This window comes from Euprymna scolopes, chromosome 3 (assembly GCF_053919585.1).
Source record: "Euprymna scolopes isolate OS-2025 chromosome 3, ASM5391958v1, whole genome shotgun sequence".
NCBI lineage: Eukaryota > Metazoa > Mollusca > Cephalopoda > Sepiida > Sepiolidae > Euprymna > Euprymna scolopes.
Window position 1 is genome coordinate 110,236,940 of NC_136484.1, and position 25,042 is coordinate 110,261,981.

Genomic DNA, 25,042 nt, shown 5'->3' on the forward strand with positions numbered 1-25,042 from the left:
TTTGTTTGAGCCACTTACCGAGTTATAACATTCAGCACCTCATATGGAATATGTTCAAATTGTGTTTGCAATAAATTTATATCTCCGTCAAAATAAAAAAGTAGAATATGTTCAAATTGTGTTTGCATGTACTTTTTTATTTTGACGGAGATATAAATTTATTACCTGACAGTTTTGTTTTGAATCGTTTTAAATTGTATTTGCACATACTTTTTTTGCTGGCAATTTAACATGTATTGTAAATTTTGATTATAATAAATGGGACTAAGTTTCCTCCCATATTTTTTACCTTTAGCAAAACATTGGTGGTTGATATGAACTTTTTATTTTAGGCTGGGGTGTCATTGTTCTGTCTTAACTTGAGAACAAAACTTCAACAAAACAGATGTTACCGGTACACAAATGAAAAGATACACTAAGGACTTAGGACACTTATGACCGGGACTCTCATACCTGGTCACCGTGTATTAGGTTGATGAGAAAGTTCTTGCGAAATTTATAATTTGGATTTTAAATGTATTTTCAAATTAGTTTGTTATAATACCTTTACTTTATATATCATTTTAAAGAGCATTTTTTGCTCTATCTAATCGTTTAAATTACAATTGTTTTAAAACAATTCTTTTCAGAATGCTTAATAAGATGGAAAAAAGCAAATTCGTACAATTTTCTTATTTCAATTCAAGCTAGGCCGAAAAGTTGCTGAAACAGCTCACAATATCAACAAAGCATTTGGCCCTGAAACCACTACTGAATGCATAGCACAATGGTGATTTAAGAAATTTTGTGATCGCGATGATTCTTGAAGATGATGAGCCTAGTGGTCGGCCATCGGATGTCGACAACGATCAATTAAGAGCCTTAGTCGAAGATAATCCATGCATAATTGTTTGAAAACTTGTTTTTAAATTAGACGTAACGTATACAATGATTTCCAACCACTTGAGAGAGATTAAGAAGACAAGCAAAGCCTCACGAATTCAGCGACAACCAGATAAAACGCCGTTATCTTTCCTTCTTTTATGCAATAACAACCCGTTTCTCGACCGGGTTGTGGCTTGCGATGAAAAGTAGGTTCTTTACAATAAACAGTGATGCTCACCTCAGTTGTTAGATGCCAATGACGCTCTATGATACTCCCCAAAGCCAGAGTTGCACCAAAAGAAAATCATGCTGACCGTTTGATGGTTTGCGACCGGTCTCATCTATTACGTCGGGAAAATACTGTCAACAAATGGATAAGATGCATCAGAAACTTTGATAGCAACAGCCAGCATTAGTCAACAGAAAGGGTCCAATGCCGGCCAAAGGTTGTTAAACTGATCTTGAAGAAGTTGAATGAATTAGCCTATGAAACTCTGCCTCATCCGCCATACTCTCCAAACGTCTCTCCTACTGACCACTACTTTTTTAAGCATCTTAATTTCATGTCAACCTGATATATATATATTCACCTGTCATCCCATTTTTAAAAGATAGAATCACCCGATCGTTGAAGACAAGATTCAAGCGTGCAAGCAAGCAAGATGCCCGAATGGTCCACTGAGTTATTTATATATATATATATATATATATATATATATATATATATATATATATTTCATTAAATATGACGGAAAATTTATGTCTGCATATTTTTTTTTAATACTTTCTAAGAAGAACCGGAAATTATAGTCATTAGAAGACTTGAGTTGTCTCCCCCCTTATTTTAAAACATGGTGGATCAAAACATAATGTCTTGCTTTGTCATAAAATTTGATTTTCTTAATTAAAAAAAAATATTTGATCAATTTACGTAAGTTTTTGAAATATGACGTCTTCGTTCTGTGATGGGTACATGCATCAAAGTCTTTGAAAGACTTTTCTGAATTTTTGTTTTGAAAATAAGTTTAAATTCTACATAAGCACCGAATATAGTGCTTAGATGTTTATAAGTACTTTTGGTGGGAATCACGTGATGGTTTGGTATTTTAGGCATTTTAGCGTGTTCTATTATAGAAAATAATTTTGTTGGTGATGGCTTTTTTTTTTTTTTAAATTAATGTGCAGGAAGCGTTTTTTACAAGAAGTCTTCGGAATTGAGACTGGCATTTAGAACATTTAGTTAAATGTTGAAATATAGCATTTATTACACATGTAAAAATAGTTATTTTGTGTTTATTTAGAACTGAACCTATTTAAAAAAAAAACAAAAAAAACTAAATTGCAGAAAAATCTTTTGTCACGGAATAAAAATGTCGTGTTGCAAAATTTATATACATCGACCAATTTTTTTTTTTTTTAATGTAAAAAATTTTTTTTAATGATTTTTAGTGATTTTAATAAGAAATAGCTATTATAGCTAAGGCTAATTTTAATCTCAATACTTCGAATTGAGTTGTCTCCCTTTATCCTTTATTTATTAAGCATGGCAGATCAAAGCATAACGTCTGTCATAAAATTTGATTTTCTTAGTTAAAAAAATATTTGATCAATTTACATAATTTTTTAAATATGACATATTCGTTTGGTGATGGGCACGTTTTTTTTTTTTAATTTTTCTGTCTTTTTGTTTTGAAAATAAGTTTAATTCCAAGTAAGCACCTGAAGAAACAAAATGTAAACAGAAGAAGAAATCAAGAAGATCATTTATGAATGCTGCATGCTTAGAAATATGCAGATGCAAATAAAAAATATTTCTCTCTCTTTATATACATATATACATATGATTGTTGAGCTGGATTAAATCCGACGATATGAAATAAAATGGAGGTGGAAGGACCTGAATACTCAACGTTTCGCCCGATTTATGCGGGCTTCTAAGAAGCCCGCATAAATCGGGCGAAACGTTGAGTATTCAGGTCCTTCCACCTCCATTTTATTTCATATATATATATATATATATATATATATATATATATATACACACACACACACACATATATATATATATATAGCGAGAGAGTAAAATGCATAGTCATTCAGACAGCTATTTTACCATATCATAACTCTTCAGAATGGCTAAACACCATGAGTGTTTTAAGCTGAAATTATATATCAGAGTGATAATTACCTCAATGTTACTGACTTGAAAAGAAAAAAAGAAAAGATCAATTTTTGGAATAACAGAGTATACCTTGTTCCAATTAAAAGCTCCATCACACCCTAGCTTTTCATATATTCACTGCTGTTGCTCTCGTTTAACCAAGTGATGAAAGAAGACAACGTTTTTATAGAAAATTTGTCAGATTCTTTGGAAATTACTTTTGAATACGAATTCTGAAAGGGTCAAAAGATTTTTTAACTTTAGTGTGAAACTGGATTTTCTGCGTCAATGTTTTTGGTTCTTGAAAATTGGAAGACAAAAAAAAAGTTTTGTGTGTTGAAGAAGGTTGATAATGAAAAAAAAAAGTTTTGTTTGTTGAAGAAAGTAGAAAGAAAGAAAAAAAAAGGATCGATTGACAAAATGAAAATAAATTTTGAAGGGAAGGAGAAGACAGAGTTGCTTTGAATGACTTAACGAGATTGTTTATTTTTCTCTCCTCCTCTTTTTAGAAATTAGTTTCAGTTATTGCTATCAGCATCTGGAAAGACTTGGTCTGCCAATTCCAGGAGGCCAATTTCATTTAACGCTGTCCGTAAGCAAGCTGGTGTAGCATGCTCAGCTTCATTTTCCTGAGGAAATAAAAAAAAAAAAAGAAATCAATTAAAAACAGTTAAACATATAGAATTTGACGATATTAATTATTAGATTATTATTAGATTAAATATTGTTCTTAACACGCTTCACACTATTTTCCTCAACTTGATTTTTTAGTGCCTACTCCAATAGCTCCCAACCACTATGCCATGGAATGATTACTGGTGAAGAGATGATAGCTGGAAGCCATTTAATTTCATTTTGTTCAATATAGACATTTAATTTCTTAGCCATGATGACACCACTCAATTCCAACTTTAAAAACATCATCAAAATCTTACTGCTTACGTACTATGTAAAGGAGGATTTTCTTACTTAAACAACATTAAAAATAAAATATTGTGAAAAACTTTAAAATATTGAAAAAGAGTTAAGAGTGTGTCTCTCTCACATTTGCTCACATATTGCAGCAGTAGTTAAAAAACACCAGGCACAACTGTCCTACTGACATTGACCATTATTATTTTATATAAGGTATTGAATATAGGATATGCTGATTCATGTGAATAAAAATTATTATATAACTTTTTAAAAAAAATTTTTATTGCTAAAAGGCTTTATGAGTAAAAAGTTCTAATTTTTTTATGATAGGTGTGCTGCAAAAATTTCAATAAACTCATAGTGTCTCGCTATGTAAAAAAGGTTGAGAACCACTGGCCTACTCATACATAATATCCAAAGAGCATAAAACAAAGAACGAGAACAATCTAGTATTTGGATTCTTCGTCCTACTGTTCTCATCTCGAGTGTTATTTTCATAATGTTTTGATCGATGTAACCTCCAGCCTTCTTCAGGTGTATCTTATCGAACTCGAGAATCTGCAAGGAATTTCGAACGGAACCCCTTATTTAATCCACAGGGTGTAGCATACTCTCATTCTGTCAACCATAATCTGGTAGAAGTATTAAGTTATTTGAAATAGTATTTTTGAGTGCAGTCTGTGCTGAGGATTGAATCTTTAACACCCAGAAGAGTGTAACTCACTACTGAATTTTACCAAGTACTTAATCCACTCCACTACTCAAGATGAGAACAGTAGTCGGAATAATATGAATTATCAATCCTCATCTTAAAAATTCCAAAACATGATCACAATCTACCCTGGCAGTACATTAAATAACCGGTTCAGTTTGAAATTTCTAGTGGATTATCAACTTCAGCAAAAGACGTATTAAAGTGATTTTTGGAAAATCTACAACAGTGTAGTAAATAATGGGCAGTCAACGATTCTCCCACTATCAAACAATCATGAGGTTGCTTGCACGGCAACCGACAAGGCTAATTTGCCTCAAACTCCACACTGGACCCGGCACACCACTCCCTCCTCGACTTTCCTTTGCGGACAGACGCCACACTAGACGATTTGAAAATCACCCCTTCTCAGGTACATGGTATCAGAAAAAACCTAGACACCTCAAAAGCATGTGGACCCGATCTCATCCCAGCTGTGCTATTAAAAAAATGCTCTGCTGAGGTTGCTCCAATTCTCTCCAAACTTTACAATAAATGCTTAACGAATCTTGCTTTCCTGACTGCTGGAAAACTGCTTCTGTGGTACCAGTCTTCAAGAATTCTGGTGAAAGAACTGACCCACTAAATTATCGCCCCATTAGCCTCCTCCCACTTTTCGCCAAAATATTTGAGTCCTTAGTTAATCAAGCTCTAGTCCAATACCTAACAGCTGCTAAACTCCTGACCGACAAACAATATGGATTTAGGCAAACCTGTTCAACAGTAGATATCTTAACTGTAGTCTCTGAACATATATACTGTTCATTGGACAAAATAGGGGAGGGTAGAGTACCTCAGGGGTCTATCCTTGGACCTTTATTATTGCTGATATTCATAAATGACCTCCCTGATGAAATTGTTTTGGAAATGGGTATATTTGCCGATGACACCACTCTCTATAACAGGCATGAGGGGAAAACAAATGAACACATATCTAAGAAAATGGCAGAAACACTAGTGGATGACCTTCAATCTGTAGTGGAATGGGGACAAAGATGGATGGTCACATTCAATGCTGCCAAGACTAAGCTTGTTTTCTTCAATAATTACAAGAAACCTTCTCTACCACCAAAAGCAATGCCCAAGAACACATTACCCGAAAGTACTTTTTTTAAACTCCTCGGCCTAACATTTACAGGAAACATGAACTGGAATAGATACATTGGGCTCTCTCTACCGTGCTAGAAAATTACTTATGCCTGAAAGTATCCTGTAACTCTATAAAGCCAACATTCGGCCATGGATGGAATACTGTTGTCACATTTGGGCTGGTGCATCTGCTGCTTGTCTCTCACTCCTGGACAGGGTTCAAAAGAGAGTCGCCAACCTGATAGGTCTTGAACTGACATCTAGGCTTCAGCCTCTGTCCCATCGACGAAATGTTGCATCCCTCTGCCTGTTCTACAAATACTTTAATGGGGAATGCTCTGATGAACTACAAGAACTTGTACCTCCTTGACGTGACTACCCCTGAAAAACCTGACAAGCTACTAAGTCCCACCCCTTTACAGTAGACATCCCTAGGTATAAGAAAGCCTTTTACTCCAATAGTTTCTTGCCCAGAACTGCAAGTCTTTGGAACTCCTTTCCAGGATTCTGCTTTCCCAACTGTACTGATATGCAGAAGTTCAAGTGTAATGTGAACAAACATCTTGCTACTCATCTCCCTTCATAATGTCCCTGCAAATTATGTTCCCGATCGTAGCCTCCTACTTCAAAGTGGCACTATGCCTTGTTTGGGGTGAAAATTCGTTTAAAAAAAGAAAAAAAAAAAAGATGTCCGGGAAAGTAAAATCTTTTAGTTTAATTAACTATTTAGTTTCTGAAGCAATGCCAGCCACTGAACGGTGCATCACCAAAATAGTAATGAAAGACCTATTAGACAAAACTTACAAACACGTTTAGTATAATACGATGGTTGGAAAGGCATGGCTTGATAGCCGACAAACAAATCTGACGAAAGTGTCCTGATCCAAGGAGAATGAATACTCAATGCAGAATAGGGCAAAAGATATGTTTGTTGGGATTGTCCCAAATGCAAGATCACATTAAATATAAGAGCAGATTCATTCTTTGAAGGTAGCCGTCTAAGGCAACATGATTTGTTGCAAGTTTTGTATTGGTTGACCTTACAAGAACCAATAGTGAATGTAGCAAAAGAAATGGCCGTCTCTCAGCAAACTGTAATTGAATGGTGTAATTATATTCAGGATATTTGCGCATTGTGCATGCTTGGAAATCCAGTACAAATAGGTGGTCCTGGTCGAACAGTACAAATAGGCAAAAGTAAATTTATGTACAGAAAATACTACTGAAGATATTGTGAAGGGCAATGGGTTCTTGGTATGGTGGAGCGAGAAACTGTTAAAATATTTTTGACAGTAATAAGGGTATGACCCCAAGGATTTTGACGATTGTTTTTATAACCACAGTTATAATAATCAACCAATCAGAAGCTTCAAAAGTTATTATAAAAAATGTCAAATTTTGGAGTCAATCAGTTTGTCGTCACCTCTGTCTCAAAACGACTCAAGATCGGGACTGCATTGATTCTTCACCGCCATCTTTGTTACTAAGAATTACTTAACACTCGAAATCATGATTACATTGATTCTTTTGCCGATTCTGATGCCATCTTTGTTCAACATAATGTCTCAACACAGAAACAACAGAAACAAATACGACAATGATGGTATCAGTTCAAACAAGGGATGTAGGAACCTCACTGTCAATAATTTAACAGTATGTTTGACTAAGCACACAGATTGACAAATGGTTGGCATGCCTATAATGCACTATCAAACCATGCTTTGGTAAACCACAGGTATAACTTTATTGATCCAAATGACCATACTATTCACAAAAAATGTGTGGAAGGTAGTTGGGGGTCTATATAAAATTAAATTTAGGGCCATGAGAGGGACTAATGATGCAAACTTCGATAATTATCTGCAAGCATTCCTGTGGCAGTGGAAAATCCAAACCACCTATTTTGAGAATAATATTGTTGGATACATTTTTTTTTTTATGATGTTTGAAATTTTGTTATTTTGATTTCAATAATTTTATCTTTATAATTTCATAAACATATATTTCTTATAAAATTTCAAATAAAATACAAACTTTTTAAAATTTTTTTATTTTGTTTATTAAAAGTGTAAATATGTGTCAAAGTTTAAACAAATTTGACCCCTGCAGTCTCTACCGAATTACTCAGACACTTTCTGGACTAAACATTTGAAATTTGGCATAAAGGGTATTCAGAGAAAGGGCAAGCTTTTTAATCGGTTTTGGTCGAAAATTTAAGCTACCAATATATAAATGTATGTATGTATGTATGTATGTATGTTTGCATGTCTGCCTAAAACTTTCGACAGAGGCGACGGATTTTCACAAGATCAGTATCGTTTTTAACCTTGACCCTTCAAACAACAAATATCAAAAAATTGGCTAAAAACATTTCTTCACCCTCAACTGAGCACTTTTCTACAGGGAGGGGTCGCATTTTTGTCGATATTTTTTAAAGTCATCCCCTCTTTTCGATTGTCTAGCCTTAATTTAAACCTACGTCACTTCCGGTTTGCCGGTGGTCGTAACAGCAAAGACGTCACTTTTTTTCCCCATTCTTTTCCTCATTCGCGGTACGGGTTCGAGCCTGCCTTCCTACTACCACTTTTTTTTTTTGCTCAACACACACCTCCAAACACCAGGGCAACACCGGGCTGAAATGCTAGTTATATATCTGAATGTCAACTTTATCATGTTACTTAGTAACATTTCAGTGATGGTAGGAGGACTTTTTCACTCACTGAGATTTATCTACTAATATTATCACTCATGAATAAACATTTTTGTTAACAGATGAATTTTCCCTTTGCTTTGTTCTCATTTTGTTTATTTCTCTCACATGTGTTTTCATTAGCTAATGTTAAATAATTTGTTAGAGTTTCGACCAATTAAAAAATGGAAGAGAGAGAGAAGAAAGTGGGCGTAAAACTACTTTGATCAACTGAACATTTACATAAACAATTATCACCTTCTTTGTTTCGATCCCACCATCATTCCTTCTCCTCTCACTTATCCTCCACTTTTAATAAGCAATTCAATGACAGTAAGAGGAAGAAAAAATATTTTCTTGACTTTACTGTTTATTTCCACTCACCTTAAGGAAAAATTAACTAAAACAAACCGTGCGTGCGTGGTCCCACTCTGGTGCTGCATGTGAGACGACACCACAAAAAATAGTGAATAAATGATGAATGTGAGAAGTGTGAAGGGCCAACGTTACCTTCACATTTTTGCCAAGTTTCAGAAAAATCTAAATGATGGGGCAAAAGTTATGGGGGTAAAAAGTGTCATATTTTGCAATTTTGGGACATTTGTGACCCCTTTTTGCGCTCCTGGGAATACTAAATCCCAGTGAAAATGGACAAACAATGTAGTTTCATACCTTAAGACATGTATATTGAATTCAGCACCATATAAACCACTACATAGACATACATATCAAGTTTTTGTTGAGAAATATGAAAAAAGAGCTCCAAAAAGGGATGTTTTTTTTAGCCCTAAAAGTCCCAGAGGGATGCGAACTAGAATTTTGCCATGGTCACCCATACTGAATTTATATTAAGAACAATGGCCTCCACATTTTGGCCAAGTTTCAGGAAAATCATATGGATGGATCAAACGCTATGGGGCAAAAAGTGTCATTTTTTGCCATTTTGGGACATTTTTTTACCTCTTTTGAGCCCATGAGGATGCCGAATCCCAGTGTAAATGGATAACAGTGAAGTTTCAAGCCTTAACACATGTATATTTGAGTTGACCACCGTGAAAAACCACTAGTCAGACATATCAAGTTTTTGTTGGGAAATATGAAAAAAGAGCCACAAAAAGGGGTGTTTTTAGCACTAAAAGTCCCTGGGGACGCGAACCAGAATTCTGCCAGGGTCACCCATACTGGATTTATATTAAGAACAATGGGCTCCACATTTTGGCCAAGTTCCAGAAAAATCTAATAGATGGATCAACAGTTATAGGGTAAAACGTGTCATTTTGGGGCATTTTTGACCTCTTTTGAGCCCCTGGTGACGCAACGGGAATTTTCGCAAAATAATTTATTTTTACTGTGCACATCTATTTAATGAAATACAATTTGTGGCAAAATTTCAGGAAAAACTAATGGACGGTTTTCTGGCAATCGTCTGGACTAACGGATGCATGGACGGATGCCACTGAAAACATAGGTCCCTCTCCGATAAATCGGGGGATCAACATTACAGTTGAATTCTTATTTAAGTCGGTAAAATTAATTATAGTGTGTTTCAGCTTAGTTATTTAATGAATTGAGAATGAAATTAAAGGTTAATGAATATTTTATTTAATTACACAATTTTTTTTCTTTAAAGTTAAATTTAGATATTATGGCACTCTTTGGTCAATTTGAAGCAAAATTAAAACAACAATGAAAATGAAATGCCAAAAATAAAAATTGAAACACACCCGGGCAACGCCAGGTATGTACAGCTAGTGCCTTTTCTTGGTGCATAAATCTAACACTTTCAAATTATGAATGTCGACTTACAAACCACACAGTGAGCATCTTCAAAGCCTTCTGTGCAAGATCTTCGTTATCCGAATCAAAATAGGCAATTAGATCATCCAGGAAATTCAATTCTACAGCCAATTTTTTCCAGTCGTTGCCAAGTCCTTCTGCAACTTCCAGGATTTGCTGTTTGGTGATTGGTAGGTCATCACTACTGCCGCCTAAAACAAAAGCATAAAGAGAACATTAATAAACAGCACAAACACTCAATTTGCAAACAACTCGTACGTCATCATTTATCCTCTCCCTTTTTTGTTTTATGCACCTCTATACACAGACACGAAAGAAGTTAAATCGACACTCCACAAAAACAATTTGTATATATTAAAAATTTGTGCTTCCTTTGTTGATGGCTAGCACTCGGTGCTGTACAGAGCAGACGTAAAAGTTTGAAACAATATTTTATGCTAATTGACAATTTTTGTCTTCCAGATTTAAATGTTGATCGTGAATCGCCATTTATGTGTGACAACGACCAACGAAGCATTGGAATTTTCAGAAAATCCACATTATAAGTAAACATAAAGGTGGACTCAATCATTGTCAAATCATCACAAACCTTAAAGCTCCACTTTTCACTATGAACAGAGTAATTATCCAATTCATCCGAGAGGGGAAATAATATTATTTCACCTCAGTTCATCATGACACTCTGTTACCAACATTTAAATTCTTCAGAGTACTATTTGTGAGAAATTCCATTTCTTGTTTAGGCCAGCCACACAGTTCTAGTAGCCGGTCTGTGATTGGTTAATTTTGAATGAGTCAAGTAAATTGCTTGGCGCCCTTTTTGTATCATGCTATTATTTTTCAGTCTAACAGAAATTCGGCAACGGGATAGACTCAAAAAACACAGCAGCTGCCACAGGAGGTAGCCAAGACAATTCCTTCATGAACACCAAACTGTTGGTGAACGAAGGACACATTTCTACAAGCAGAGACAACTTATATTGCTGAATCTATCCAAATCAAGGATGTCAAGAACTGTTCTGCATGTTTATTTACCAAATATTGAATCTTATCTCATTTCAACTTGAGTCCCAAGGAGCTCACATTATGCCTAATTATAGGCGCCATCAATCCCATCGAGTTTACCATGAACATTCATGGATCCTTCCAAAGGAACAATGAACTAACATTCCAATTCATACTAAAGGCTCTAGGCGTATGGAAGCAAATCGGGCCAACATTTTGCAAAGGGACTATACCAGAACCAAAGAACTTTCATTGCTATTACTTGTGAATAAATTTTGGAGTTTAAAGGTATGGCTTTTGTTTGTGGAATTCATTTGCTTCTGCAGGGAGGAAATTGAGATGTATGAAAAAGAAATTTCTTACATATTCTCATCTTAAGTGTTATTTGCACATTTCAGTTGATGTAATCCCCAAGCTTCTTTAAGTGTATCTTGTCGAACTTGGGAGTCTGCACAGAATTTTGAACAGAACTCTTTATTTAATCCACAAGGGTAGCATGCGCTTGTTCCATCAGCCATGACTGGATAGATAGTCCTAACTAATTTGCAATTGTATTTTTAGTGTTGTCTGCACGGACGATTGAACCTTCAACCTCCAGAAGTGTAACTTAACAACTGAATTTCATCAAGTACTTTATCCACTTTGCCACAGGCTCTTGTAGATTAAATAAAGGATTCCATTTGAAATTCTGTGCAGATTTCTGAGTTTGACAAGTAACACCTGAAGAAAATCGGAAGTTACATTAGCTGAAACATTGTGCAAATAACACTCAAGATGAGAACAGTAGTTGGAAGAATCCAAATGATCCGAATAATCAACTCTCATCTAAAAAATTCCGAACATCCAATAGCAGTCTTTATTATTAATGATAAGATGTCTATTTACTTTTTTCATGTTTGTGTATTTAATAAAATTATGTGACTACTTTTTGCATAACTTACATACATTTTTTGTTTACTATTAAATGAATTATTTATTGAAAAAAAGTGCGATATTGCAAAGTACTAAACAAAAACCTTTCGAAAATTCCATTTACAAAAAATAATTTTAAATGAAGCAAGGTAAAACGTTCACGGAGAGAAAGAAGAAAGAAAAAAAGCGAGAGAAAGACTAATTAGTATCAACTCTCTTTTCCCCGACTCACACACCAAAAAGTAAGTACGGAGCCTTACCAACATTCGATACATAATCAGCCCCCCCCCCCGCCTCCTCTATCGGTCTGATGCTGATTTCATACTTTTGGCTCTTAACTTTCTATTATCTATAAGTTTATTATATGTTTATTTATTTCTATGTACAGGATTCATGGTTCTTAGAATTTAACTTAATTAAAAAAAAACAAAAAAAAAACAAGACTAAAGAAAATACAGAAAAATCCTTATGATAAACAGGGTGTCTAAAAGTCACTGAAAAGTTTTAAATCTTTGTCATTTTACCATTAATGCTTATTTTTTCTCTATTTCAGATATTTTACAAATATTTTTGAAATTAAATAGCATCGAACAACGTATGAAGGTTGTGAAATTGTTTTGATTCCGAGCTTATCAACGGGATTTTCATATAAGAGATTGTGCAAACACGGCAAGAATTGAAGGAAAACATCAGGAACAAAATAACGGAGTTAAATTGAAATCCGGAGATTCTGCAGTCGGTTATGTTTTGGAAAAGCACAAATATGCAAAGCAAAAAAATATTTAAGACATTTTTTTCATAAATATTGTTTGAATTTTTTAAAATTTCCAAATGTCTTAGATTGTGTTAAAATTACAAGAAGATATAAAAAATAAAGAATCTATTTCAGTTCCAAACCTTTCAATGACTTTTTGGACACCCTGCATGTAGCCATCATGGAATGAAGATGTCATATTCAAAAATCACATCAATTGATCATGTAGTTTTATTTTTAACTGAGAAAATAAAATTTTATGAGTATTTGAGAAGTAACTGTCTTGCTCACCATAATGAAAATATGTTAAAAATCAAAGAGAGATAACTCAACAACAATTCACACATATCAGATTTATTTTATAATGTTGACTAATTCACATTAATTGCTTACAAATAATTTTCTTTATAAAAAGCAAAATACTTGATCAATTTACGTGGTTTTTAGAATATGACAATTCCATTCTGTGACAGGTATGTACATCATAAAGATTTTTCTGTAGTTCTATTTTTTTTTAATTAGGTTGAAATCTAAATAAGAACTGGATTCACTTCTAAATTAACTGATCATTATGAATTTTGGGAAACAGCAGCTAACTGTAAATGGAGGTAGTATGAGTTATATTTAGTTTCATGCAAAAAGAAAAAAAAAAAGTGTGTGCAAGCCCTTTGTGAAAATTGGGAAACCTCACAAAATTCTAATAGATATTAGAGGTTTTTACTATTTATATCAGGCAGCACAACCATGCATGACAACTACTGCAGCTGATTCTCTATTCAGGCAATATTAACCTGTCGTTCGATCAACCTTTGATTTCCATCTTCAACCAGATAATTGAGCCAGTCACCCCGAAGTATCCGAAATATTTCTTGCAATATTACTAAAAATAAAAAAAATTTTAAAAAAAAATTATATATATTTATGTATATTATGAAGATTTCCACCGAGTGAATTTTGAGCGGAAATCTTTATCCATGTCTATGATCTAAACAATCACGCTGGATGAATAACACATATGGTACAAAAATACTGTGATTCATATGTCAACTTCCCCATTGAACAAAATGATTGGAAGCAAATATGAAAACAAAATATTGTATAGAAATAAAAATGAATGTTGAATGTGATTCAGTTTTCCAGCTTTATGAACACTAAGGATGGCTTGAAGAAAAATTGAATTTTAAAATAAAACTTTTCCTACATAAACAATCCAATCATCTGACAAAAAACAAAAAAATAAAACGAAACAAAAAAACAGGAAAACGGACAACACCTTATTTAAAGATTAAAATGCCTACCAAAAAAATAATATAACTATTAAAATGTAAAATAATTATCGTTTGTTTATTAAAAAGTTTTGTTTAAATATTTTTATTTAGGTTTTGTAAATAAATAAATTAAAAAAAAAAAAATGCCATTTACATTAAAAAAAAAAAAATCTTGTTGGCAAAAAAACAAACAACTTGTTATTTTTTGTTTGTTTATAGATGCCAATGTGCATGTGTGGAGGTCAAAATCGACAAATGTTGGTAACCAAATGCTGTTGCTTTTCTTTCTCTCATCTGCTGGGATCCTTAAACCCCAATTGATCATAATTTTTTACCACCAAGTTTTTCAGGGTGTTTAAATATAATCACCTAAAAAAAATTAAAAATCTCATTTTGTTTTGTTTGTAATAAATTTGCATTTGATCTTTATTTACCCTAATTTTATTTTTTACTAGGCAAAATGAAGATAACAAAAAAACAAATTATTCATGGAAATCACTCCAAAGTGTGATACTATTTAATGTAAGGAGCTAACAAGAACAAAAAATGATTGTTGCAAAGATGGGAGATCCCTATCATCCTTAGTCTTAAGAAAATCAAGGCTGCAGGTAGGAGGAAAACAGCCAGCAGGAAGAGAGTTCCACAAGGCTGCAGTTCTTGGAAAGAAGCTACTGGAATAGGAAGCTGTATTACGATGAGGTATGAAACAGTGACTTGATGGAGACCACTAGACTTAACAAGTCAAACTAGCTGGAACAAAGGAAGCAGGGAATAAATCAGACAATTCTGAAGAACGCATGCCATAACAGTGTTTATAGAAAAGACTGAGACTAGCAACATCACGTCTGTGAGAGAGAGAGTGCAGAGAAGAAGAAAAAGGTGCGGCCAATTAAATTACAACTGCAATTGGAATCTCATGAATTGTCTGGCACGGAATTCAAAGGTTCATTCATTGTATTAATTAGGGATCGCTCACGCACAATGCAATCTCAGTTATTCCCAGATTCAAACTCTTCCATCCTAAAAATAAATCTACGTGTTATACCTTGCAAGAAATCAGAGTTGAATTTCCAAGTAGATGCTGGAATGTCAGCTACAAAATAAAGAGGATTTGTTTATATACAACAACTTTATAGAAGGAGGAAGAGGAGGAAAAAACATGAAGGTGGAGTGGGAAACAACACTTGCAAATCATAATGTAAAACGATGGAACAGTTTACAACATCAAGTTTAGCATGTACATTATCCGAATATGAATACAGGAAAAAGAAACATTAAATTATTATTAATGCAGTTTGGCCCTTGTCCATAATTCCCCCTTAAAAGAAAAATGTATATGATGCATGTGCCTATGACAGGAAAAAATATTGTACATAAAAAAAAAACATGTAAATTAATCAAGTTTTATTTTTATAAAAATCATTTTTAAGCGAATCTGAGTTTTTCCAATGCCTCCCTCCTTTCCATGTAAAGAATGGCTTTGTAAAATGTCACAAGTTTGAATTGCGCTGAGTTATCACCCTTGTTCTTTCAGCCTGTTTTCAAGATGACCTTGCGAGATTGTATCTCTCATTGTTTTGCCATAAAATCTGATTTTCTTATTTAAACCAAGCCGAGCATACAGGGTCCCCCTCCACAAGTAAAAAAATTTACTTTCACCATGACTAATGTTTGTCCAAAATTTTTAAAAAATCCACGGTGTGGTTATTGAGAAAAGTGCGAATAAATGAATGGATGAATGATTTGGGGACAATTTTACCCCTATAATAGTCCTTAGGTAGGAAAACAGAGTTATCCCGGAAAATCCGTTCCGGCAAAAATTTACTTTCACCATGACTAGTGTTTGCGCAAATTTTTTTAAAAAATCCAAGGTGTGGTTATTGAGAAAAGTGCAAAACAAACGGACGAACAGGAGTGAATTACTAGGTTCAATCCTTCCTTTGTCGGGAGATCAATAAAACTACTTGATTAATTTACATGATTTTTTGTGCACGTATTTTCTTTCCCTATGTAAGTACATTATACACATTTTTCTTCATTTATTGTTTTTAATGTAGGAGGAATTCTGGACAAGCACCTTTGCATTTATATTATAAAAAGATGTAAAATAATTTTCTTTTTTAATTTTGAGTTTCTTGCTTTTAATTTTAAAGTTTATTAAGAAATTTTAAGGAAAAAAATATATTGCACAAGAGCACACGTTTACATTCATGTATGTTGACTTTTTTCTTATTTGTATTTAGGTTAAGAGATTATACGATAATTCAAAAATCTAAGAAAATTATTTTCATATTTAATATGAAGCATAAAAAAAGAGAGGACACGCTGTTAGAGAAGCAAGTTATATTTGATCATGATAAATTTTAAGGATGCTGGAATTAATATTACAGCAGATATATTTTTTTTTATACATTGGACTTGTGAAAATAAACAAAAAAAAAACAATATAAAAATAAAAAAAATGTTTTCAATCAAAATAGAAAACATAATGTTTGCAAATATGACATTTGTAAGATGTTGTGTCCTGTAAAATAAAAGCTTTATAAATACTTTTCAACTTCATGTGTTGTCTCTTTAATATATATATATATATATATATATTTTAATTTTTTGGCTGTTCAAAGTTTAGGAGAGTTTTACTTATTTAAAAATTATTTTTACCCATATTCACTACAAACAAGGCAAATTGCCAGTGAGATATGAGGGGCTACTGTGAATTAGGTGCCATGCCTACAGAGACTCTCTAAGTAGGGAGTTGAGCAGCGAGATGTCTGTTCACATTACATTTAAATTTCTGTATGTTAGTATAGTCAAGAAATCAGGTTAGTTAGTCGGAGCTGTTAATATTGAGAGGACACTAGTGCTATCAGTTCGTCAGAGCACATACCATTAAAGTACTTGTAAAACAAGCAAAAGAATGCAACACTTCACGATACAATGGAGATTGGAGCTGGGTTGACTGTGTCGGATCTGTTAGAGTGGACACTTATTTGGATCATATCCAATAGAGAGAGTCTAGTGGTTGATGCACTGTTCCATATGTGGCAACAATATTCCAGGCATGGATGAATGATGGCTTTGTGTAGAGATATAAGATATTGCTAAGTGTGAGCATTTTATAAGCACAGTAGAAGGAGCCCATTTTCTTTGCAGTTAATATTTGGTAATTTTAATATATATATATAATTTTAATATAATTGATTTTAATATAATATTAATATATATATGTAATTTTAATATATATATAATTTTGATATATATATATATATATATATAATTTTAATATAATTGATTTTAATATATATATATATATATATATATATATATATATATATATATATATATATATCAGGCCTTGATAAATAGTAACTCCTTTGTAAAAAAAAGAAAAAAGAAAAACACTTTTGTATATCTCTATATGCTTGCCTCCCTACAAGGACAAAGTATAGAGGCAAGATCGTTTTTTAATGCAGTAGGTATCCAACTACCCAAAAAGAGGCATTCTGAATAGAAGAAAATAAAAAAACTGCCACAGTCAAAAAGGATCTCTCCATCTCTGACCAAGTGCAGAACAGATACTACACTTTTAGTTTGATCTTAGCCAAAAGGCTATGAAGTTGTACGTTCTTGGATAAAACATTTGTTTGAGAAAACAACGGCTAAACTTTTAGTTTTCATGTGCTTAGATATGTTATTGATCTTTGGCATTGCTTCAAAAAAAATCTTATTCACAAAATAAAATCCTGATTTATCTATTTAGTTGTATGTTACATATGGTTTTCATTTAAAATTATTAAAAAATATTAACTAATTACATATTTTTTATGTAAAATTTACCTTATTTGTACTGTTATGGTCATTTGCTTTTAAGTTTGTTTTTTTTAATAAAAAAAAAGTTTTTTTTTCATTTTTTTTTATTGAAAAAAACTTTTTTTTTTATATAAAAACAAAATACTGATAAATCATGATTTGTCTAACGTTAATAAAATGTCTAAATTAGAAAACTGTCAAAGCTTTTCAGGAATTAACAGTTTCTGGTTATAGGAAGGAGAGGGGGTTTACAAAAAGGAGCAAAAAATAAAAAAACTTTCTTCATGTTTCAAATAAAAAGGAATTGCATAAGATTTAACTTCAGTTAATGCAAAACTCACAAAATATGTTTCCTTTTGGCCGGAGATCCCTATTTAATGTATGAATTAAATCACTTATGTGTTTCTGTGATCTTCTAATATGTATAGTTTAGTAATACATCTATATAAATAGTGAGTGAAACATAATACCTCCATATCATCATCATTTATAACAGAGTGTACACACACACTCTCACATATATATATATATATATATATATATATATACATATATACATATATATATATATATATATATACATATATGATGGATGAATAACAAAAGTCTATATTTCAAATTTCATGATTTTGACCATCTTATTATTTATTCCTTTAATTCAGTTGACACTTACAATTCTTGACAGTATCTGTTTCGTAGCATAAAATCAATCACTTAATTAGTATAGCAATCAGTGAATCTATTTTGCCCATAACTCATCAGAAGAAATAGCAACAATAGGCAAAATAGATTCACTGATTGATATAATAATTAAGTGATTGATTTTAAAGAACTGTAAATGTAAACTGAATTAAAGGAATAAATTGTAAGGTGATCAACATCATGAAATTTGGAATATAGATTTTTGTCATTCGTCCATTATATGCTCTGTAATTACATTGAGCTTCTTAAAAAAGGAAATATATGTGAATAAAGAATATTTTATTTATTTTTTTTTTTATTACATTTTCACCCCAAACAAGGCACATTGCCACTGTGGTGTAGGGGGCTACTATCAGGGGCAGCAACTACTGGGGCACTATGTTGGGATTTGGGCAGCAAGATGTAGGTTCACGTTACACTTGAAATTCTGCATGTCAGTAGAGTTGGGGAAGCAGGGACCTGGAATGGAATTCCAAAGTCTAGCGGTTCTGGGGAAGAAACTATTGGAGTAGAAAGATCTTTTACATCTAGGGATCTCTACAGTGTGGGGGTGGGATTTAGCAGCCTGTCGGGTTTGTCGAGGGTGCTCACGTCGTGGGGGCACAAGTGATTGAAGTTCGTCAGAGCATTCACCACTAAAATACTTGTAGAACAGGCAGAGGGATGCAACGTTTCGTCAATGGGACAAAGGCTGAAGCTTAGATGCCAGTTCAGGGCCTATCAGATTGGCAACTCTCTTTTGAACCTTGTCTAGGAGCGAGAGACTAGTAGCAGATGCACCAGCCCAAATGTGACAGCAATATTCCATACATGGGTGAATGGTGGCCTTATAGAGGTACAGGATACTTTCAGGTGTCAGTAGTTTTCTAGCATGGTAGAGAGAGCCTACCTTCTTCGCAGCGGCCCTAGCAATGTTTTCAATATAATTGTTCCAACTCATGTTTCCTATGAACGTTAGGCCAAGCAGTTTGAAAGATGTACTCTCAGACAGGGAGTCACTGGCCATTGCTATTGTAATTATTGAATGAAACCAGTTTAGTCTTGGCAGCATTTAATGTGACCATCCATTTTTGTCCTCATTCCACTACAGATTGGAGGTTATCCTCTAGTGTTTTTGCCATTTCTTTAGTTATGTGTTCATTTGTTTTCCTGTCATGTTATGCTTGTTATAGAGTGTGGTGTCATCAGCATATATACCCATCTCAGAGGCAGTTTTGTCGGGGAGGTCATTAATAAATATTAGGAACAATAGAGGTCCAAGGATAGACCCCTGAGGCACTCCCGCATTTATATCACACTGTTTAGATGTACGACCGTCGAGGACAACCTGGATTTTTCTCTTATCTAAGAAGGATTTAATTATGTTAAGTATTTTACCAGTGATACCGCATGATTTAATTTTCGAGGAAACCCTCATGCCATACCCTGTCAAATGCTTTAGATATATCTAGAGCTACAGCTTTGCCCTACCCCGCTTTGTCCAGTGAATAGTATATACGTTCAGAGATTACAGTGAGGATGTCTGCTGTGGAACGGGCTTGTCTAAATCCATATTGTTTGTCAGTCAGAAGTTTAGCATCTGTAAGGTGACGGACTAGAGCATGGTTAATTATGGTCTCAAATATTTTGGTGAAAAGTGGGAGGAGGCTAATGGGGCGATAATTTGATGGGTCAGTTCTTTCGCTAGAATTCTTGAATACTGATACCACAGAAGCAGTTTTCCAACAGCCCGGAAAGCATGATTCATTAAGGCATTTGTTGTAGAGTTTGGAGAGAACTGGGGCTACACTAGTAGAATACCTGTCCCAGGACAAGTATAAACAATAACTATAGAAAACTGTCTAACTAAACAAAAGTAAGTATTTTGAAAAAATAAATTGTAACAAAGTACATTAGTTCATTGCCAATAATATGGTAAAGCAATAACAAATGAAAATTGGTTAGTTGCAATCAAAGTTTGATTTGTCATCTTAAATGCTATTTTGGCTCAACTTTTAAAATCTGCTCATCATAATTTTATATATTAGATGGACATTTAAAAATGCCAACTGCAAAGTTTTCCAACTAAAAGTATAAAATAAATATACAAAGTATAGATCATATAACACCCAAGTCCAACCTCTACTCTTGTATGACGACTCGTTAAAATGATAAAATCCTAGCTACAACATATTAGATGCAGAAAATTGGCACGTTTACTATAATGGTTTCCATATGAAATTGTTGCAAACGACATCTCAACTATGGCCAATGACCTAGTATCAGCCATCTAAAATGCTCCAATGTGTCTCATATTGATGTCGATGGCCAATGCTGCTTAAAACATGGAGAGGATCAGTTGATGACAACTAGATCATAACGGGTGGCACAAACAAAATGGGTTGTAGTCAATTAACATAATTCTTAATTTCTGGCATAGTGCTAGCGGAAGCAGTGACACGTCAAATTAGTTCCTTCACTTTTTTTCTCTCACACCTTTATCTCCCCTGCGCACGTACTCTTTTTTTAATTTTTTTTATTACATTTTTCTGATCATTCTTTTTTTATTTAATAATCATTGAAAAGCTTTTTTGGTCTTATTTTAATTAAGAATTACTGAAATTAGTTTTAATTTTTTTTTTTAAATTATTGCAAACACTTTGGTGCTCTTTTTTTTTTTTTTAAGACATTGAAAAAAACTTTTAAATATTTTCTGAAGTAATGAACTAATTGGACTAATTTTGTTCATTTTTATTGTAGTTTTTTTTTCTTTTTCTTATATTTCAATAAATCACTTCACAATAGAAATACTGAAGAACAAAAAATGTGAAGAAACTGATTTGCATTGTCATCGCTTCTGGTAGCAGTCACGCCGGAAGTTAGGAAGTATGTTAGCTGACTATAACTACAAAATGGCAACCTACCTAAGCATGAAACACAAAATGAAGAATGTACATAAAAATTATACAGTGCCTACTCACCACCATCATTCTTAATCTCTTCACCATCTTCTTCCGGGGAAGGGGCTTTGATGTCTTCTTCTTCACCAACATCAGTCTTTATTTCTTCATGCGGAGCCTATAAAATGCACACAAAAGAAAGATTTCTTATTTTTAGCCATACAAAAATTGTCTTTATCCAAGTATTCATCATAGGAATGAAACAAAGCTATATATAAAACTAGCGGGAGCACCCAGCATTGCTCAGATGTGGAGAGGTTACATAGTAAGGTCAGTGAGCAACCCAGCCCTAAAAAAATATTTTGATCAAAAGAGCACCATGTACCTGTGGGAGCGTAAAGAAACAAACAACAACAAAAAAAATTAACCATCTGAATAAAAAAAAAAAAAAAAAAAAATGAAAATAGCAGCGAGTACCCGTGCGAACATAAAAAAAAGTTAGCTGCAGTAGCCAGGCTCGAACCTGTAATGCTAAGAGGAAAAGGAGATGAAAAAACAAACAAACGGTTTAGTCATCTTGCCCATGCGACTTGTGACATCACAGGCTTTGAAATAACGTGTTTTATACACACATCGAGATCACGAGGCGTGAATGACTCCTCCTTTGAAAAAAAAAACGGCCCAATTGACAGTCAAAGAATGAATGTTTTAGGCCAATTTTTGGATATTTGTCTTCTGAAAGATTTTTGTTAGTGTTCGCTGCATGTCAAAAGTTTTGGGGAGAAACACAAGCAAACATTTTGCCTTGTATACACGCCCCTACCCAAATTATTCACATGAATATAAAGAGAGAAAAAGCAGTATGTTAACTTTGACATAGAAATTAATTCCTTATTTATACAAGCCGGGATGCAAATATCCTTCAAGATACTGGCATGAAAAGAAGAATCAGAGCACTCTTAGTATAGGATTACTCTTTTAGAATCATTTTGAATGTTATCCGTTCATGTTTCTCAAGTTTTGAGATTAAGATGGATTATTTAAATTATTCACACAACTGTTCCGATTTTGAGTGTTATTTGCACAACGTGTCAGTTGATGTATCTTCGACCTCTGTAACAAGGGCATGCAATCCCCATGAATATTTTTTATGGAAATTGATCCAGACAAGGCATGAAGCCACTTGATGCAAGGAGCTAAAAAAAAAAATAATACTATTCCAAAGTCAAAAACTTGTCACCGATAATTGTTAAATGGAGTATATTCTGACTCAGAAAACAGCCATTCCTCCCTCTTTGTCAGAAAAATCGTTCCTTAAATTAAATATAGGGTTCCGTTTGAAATTTGAGTCCAAAGGAGGTCAGAGGTTACATCAGCTAAAACGATGTGAGACTAGCATTCAAGATGAGAATAGTAGTTCAAAGAATCAGTCATAGAAATTATCCTTTTAATCGAATTGTACCAAAGTTTTGTCATTTCACTGTAAGACGTTAGAAAATTTTTAATTTATTCTTAAATAAAAATTTTTTTTGCATCTGATAATGCAAACAAACAAACAATAAAAATAAAACAAAGTGATTACTGACTGGCATTTCCTTTGCTAACTTCATGACCATGCTCTCCAAATAGACAGGTAAACTAACAGCTGGTTGGTGGGTATGGGTGAAAAAATGAGGACTACGACGGGCCAATAGACGGAGAGCCTTCCACTGAAACACTTGTTCGTTTACTAATCTGAAAGGAAAAATGATTAAAAATAAGAAATTGATTGTACTTTTAAGGAAGGAATATTTTTTCTGAGCTTTAAAAAAAAGAATAAATATTTAACCTTCAAACACAACTCCTTATACACTACGCACAATGCTTCAAGCAAACTATAACATCCTCGTAACCTTTTTATATTTCTCCATATGAAATATGAGTAATGCCCCCTTGCTGATTTTTATTTTTAGGTGATTATTTCAAATTAATAAACAAATTGGTTGCTTTTGCAGTCCTTTAGTTAAATCTTAATACTGAAACACTAAGTACTCTGATGTAAACTGAACTTACAAATTCCTTGAAGAAGTATCGAGATAAAAGATTGGTATGGAGAGCAGATGTCTTAAAAGATGAAGACGACAAGGATTCTAATCTCCAGTGTAGCCCTCAACCTGCTGTAAGACACCGGCAAGTTTCTATGCACTGTCTGTCGCAGATGCATACATGTTGATTCCACGGATCAGTCTTAGTAAAAACTATGGATCTGCTAAAAGTGTGGTGGTCTTACTAGGGGTCTTATAGTTAATCCGAATTATGTTAGATGTTGATATTAGGGCTGGGTATTGCCCACCCAATTGATGGTCAAGTTGAGATTCATGCGGATGTAATTGATGTGCTACTTGATATTGTAGCCACCTTCTATTATTTCGGCAAAATGTTGAATGCTCGTGGTCGTTACGAACACGCTATTACTTCTCATTGCAGTGTGACATGGGGAAGGTTCAGGAAGCTGCTGCCAATTTTTACATCTCGCCACATTTCCATCAAGATTTAAGCGAAAAACCCTTTTGACATGTGTTTACTGTCACCTTGTATGGTTGTTAGACATTGGATCCAAACACTTTTGATCTGCATCAGCTTGGGCGTAATGATTGTACTATGGTCAGGTGAATTTACGGTTACAAAGTTGAAGAAAAAAAACATCCCTGTTTTATCAGAAACTTGATATTGGTGAGATTATGAATACTTGACATGCTAAGCATTTCAGGCCGTTCAGCCACGTACAATGTGCCACCTTTTGCATCAACGTCATGACATGTCTGGATATCCTGCGCATTGTGGAGTATGGTAGACTGAGGAAGATAGAGTTTGAGTGACTATGAAGTGATCTGGCAGACATCAATCATTTGGACTGAACTACATGGAGAGCAGGTGTGAAATGTTGCCTGGTCTTACCCAGTATTAGACACTCTCAGCATCTTAAAAACCAAAACCGAATAAAAAAGAAGAATACTAAAGGACTACAACAACAGCCATCCTTGTAATTGAACTACTATATAATATAATGATCAATCTTAATTTGTAGCACTCAACAGTTTTTTCAAAAATCAGTTCTGAACAATTTTGACCAACAACTGGATCAAAACACCAATAGCTATTATGCTATTCTCAACAAACCCACTCATCTTTAAAAGAGTTGGTTTTACTCCTTTTGATGTGAATATCTTCAACTGACCCGACAAACAGCAAAATCTCACCCCTTCACGATAAAGGTCACTAGATATCGGCAAGATGATAACAGTAGTCTGATGAATCTAAATAATACAGTAGACCACCATTCCACAAAAATACATTTAATAATAATTTCGGCTCTAATAATTTCTTCTCTCGAACTGCTAGACTTTGAAATTCCCTTCGTATTTTCTGCTTCCCTGACTGTACTAATATGCAAAAATTTAAATGTA

At 33.6% G+C, this 25,042-nt stretch overlaps 1 protein-coding gene and 1 pseudogene across 1 annotated transcript in view; both read right to left on the bottom strand.

The window, feature by feature from the left end:
• Positions 1-3,481: 3,481 nt before the first annotated feature.
• The window catches only part of LOC145258139 (THO complex subunit 1-like), an 84,902-nt gene continuing 63,341 nt past the window's right edge, over positions 3,482-25,042 (bottom strand). The window contains exons 17-21 of the mRNA XM_080115920.1: positions 23,183-23,330; positions 21,678-21,774; positions 15,251-15,298; positions 10,276-10,457; positions 3,482-3,654 (exon numbers count right to left, since the gene is read on the bottom strand). Of these exons, the coding sequence (XP_079972046.1) occupies positions 3,544-3,654; positions 10,276-10,457; positions 15,251-15,298; positions 21,678-21,774; positions 23,183-23,330 (586 nt within the window). The 3' untranslated portion in view covers positions 3,482-3,543. The remainder of the gene's footprint in view (positions 3,655-10,275; positions 10,458-15,250; positions 15,299-21,677; positions 21,775-23,182; positions 23,331-25,042) is intronic.
• LOC145265292 (U2 spliceosomal RNA) lies at positions 17,660-17,826 on the bottom strand (annotated as a pseudogene).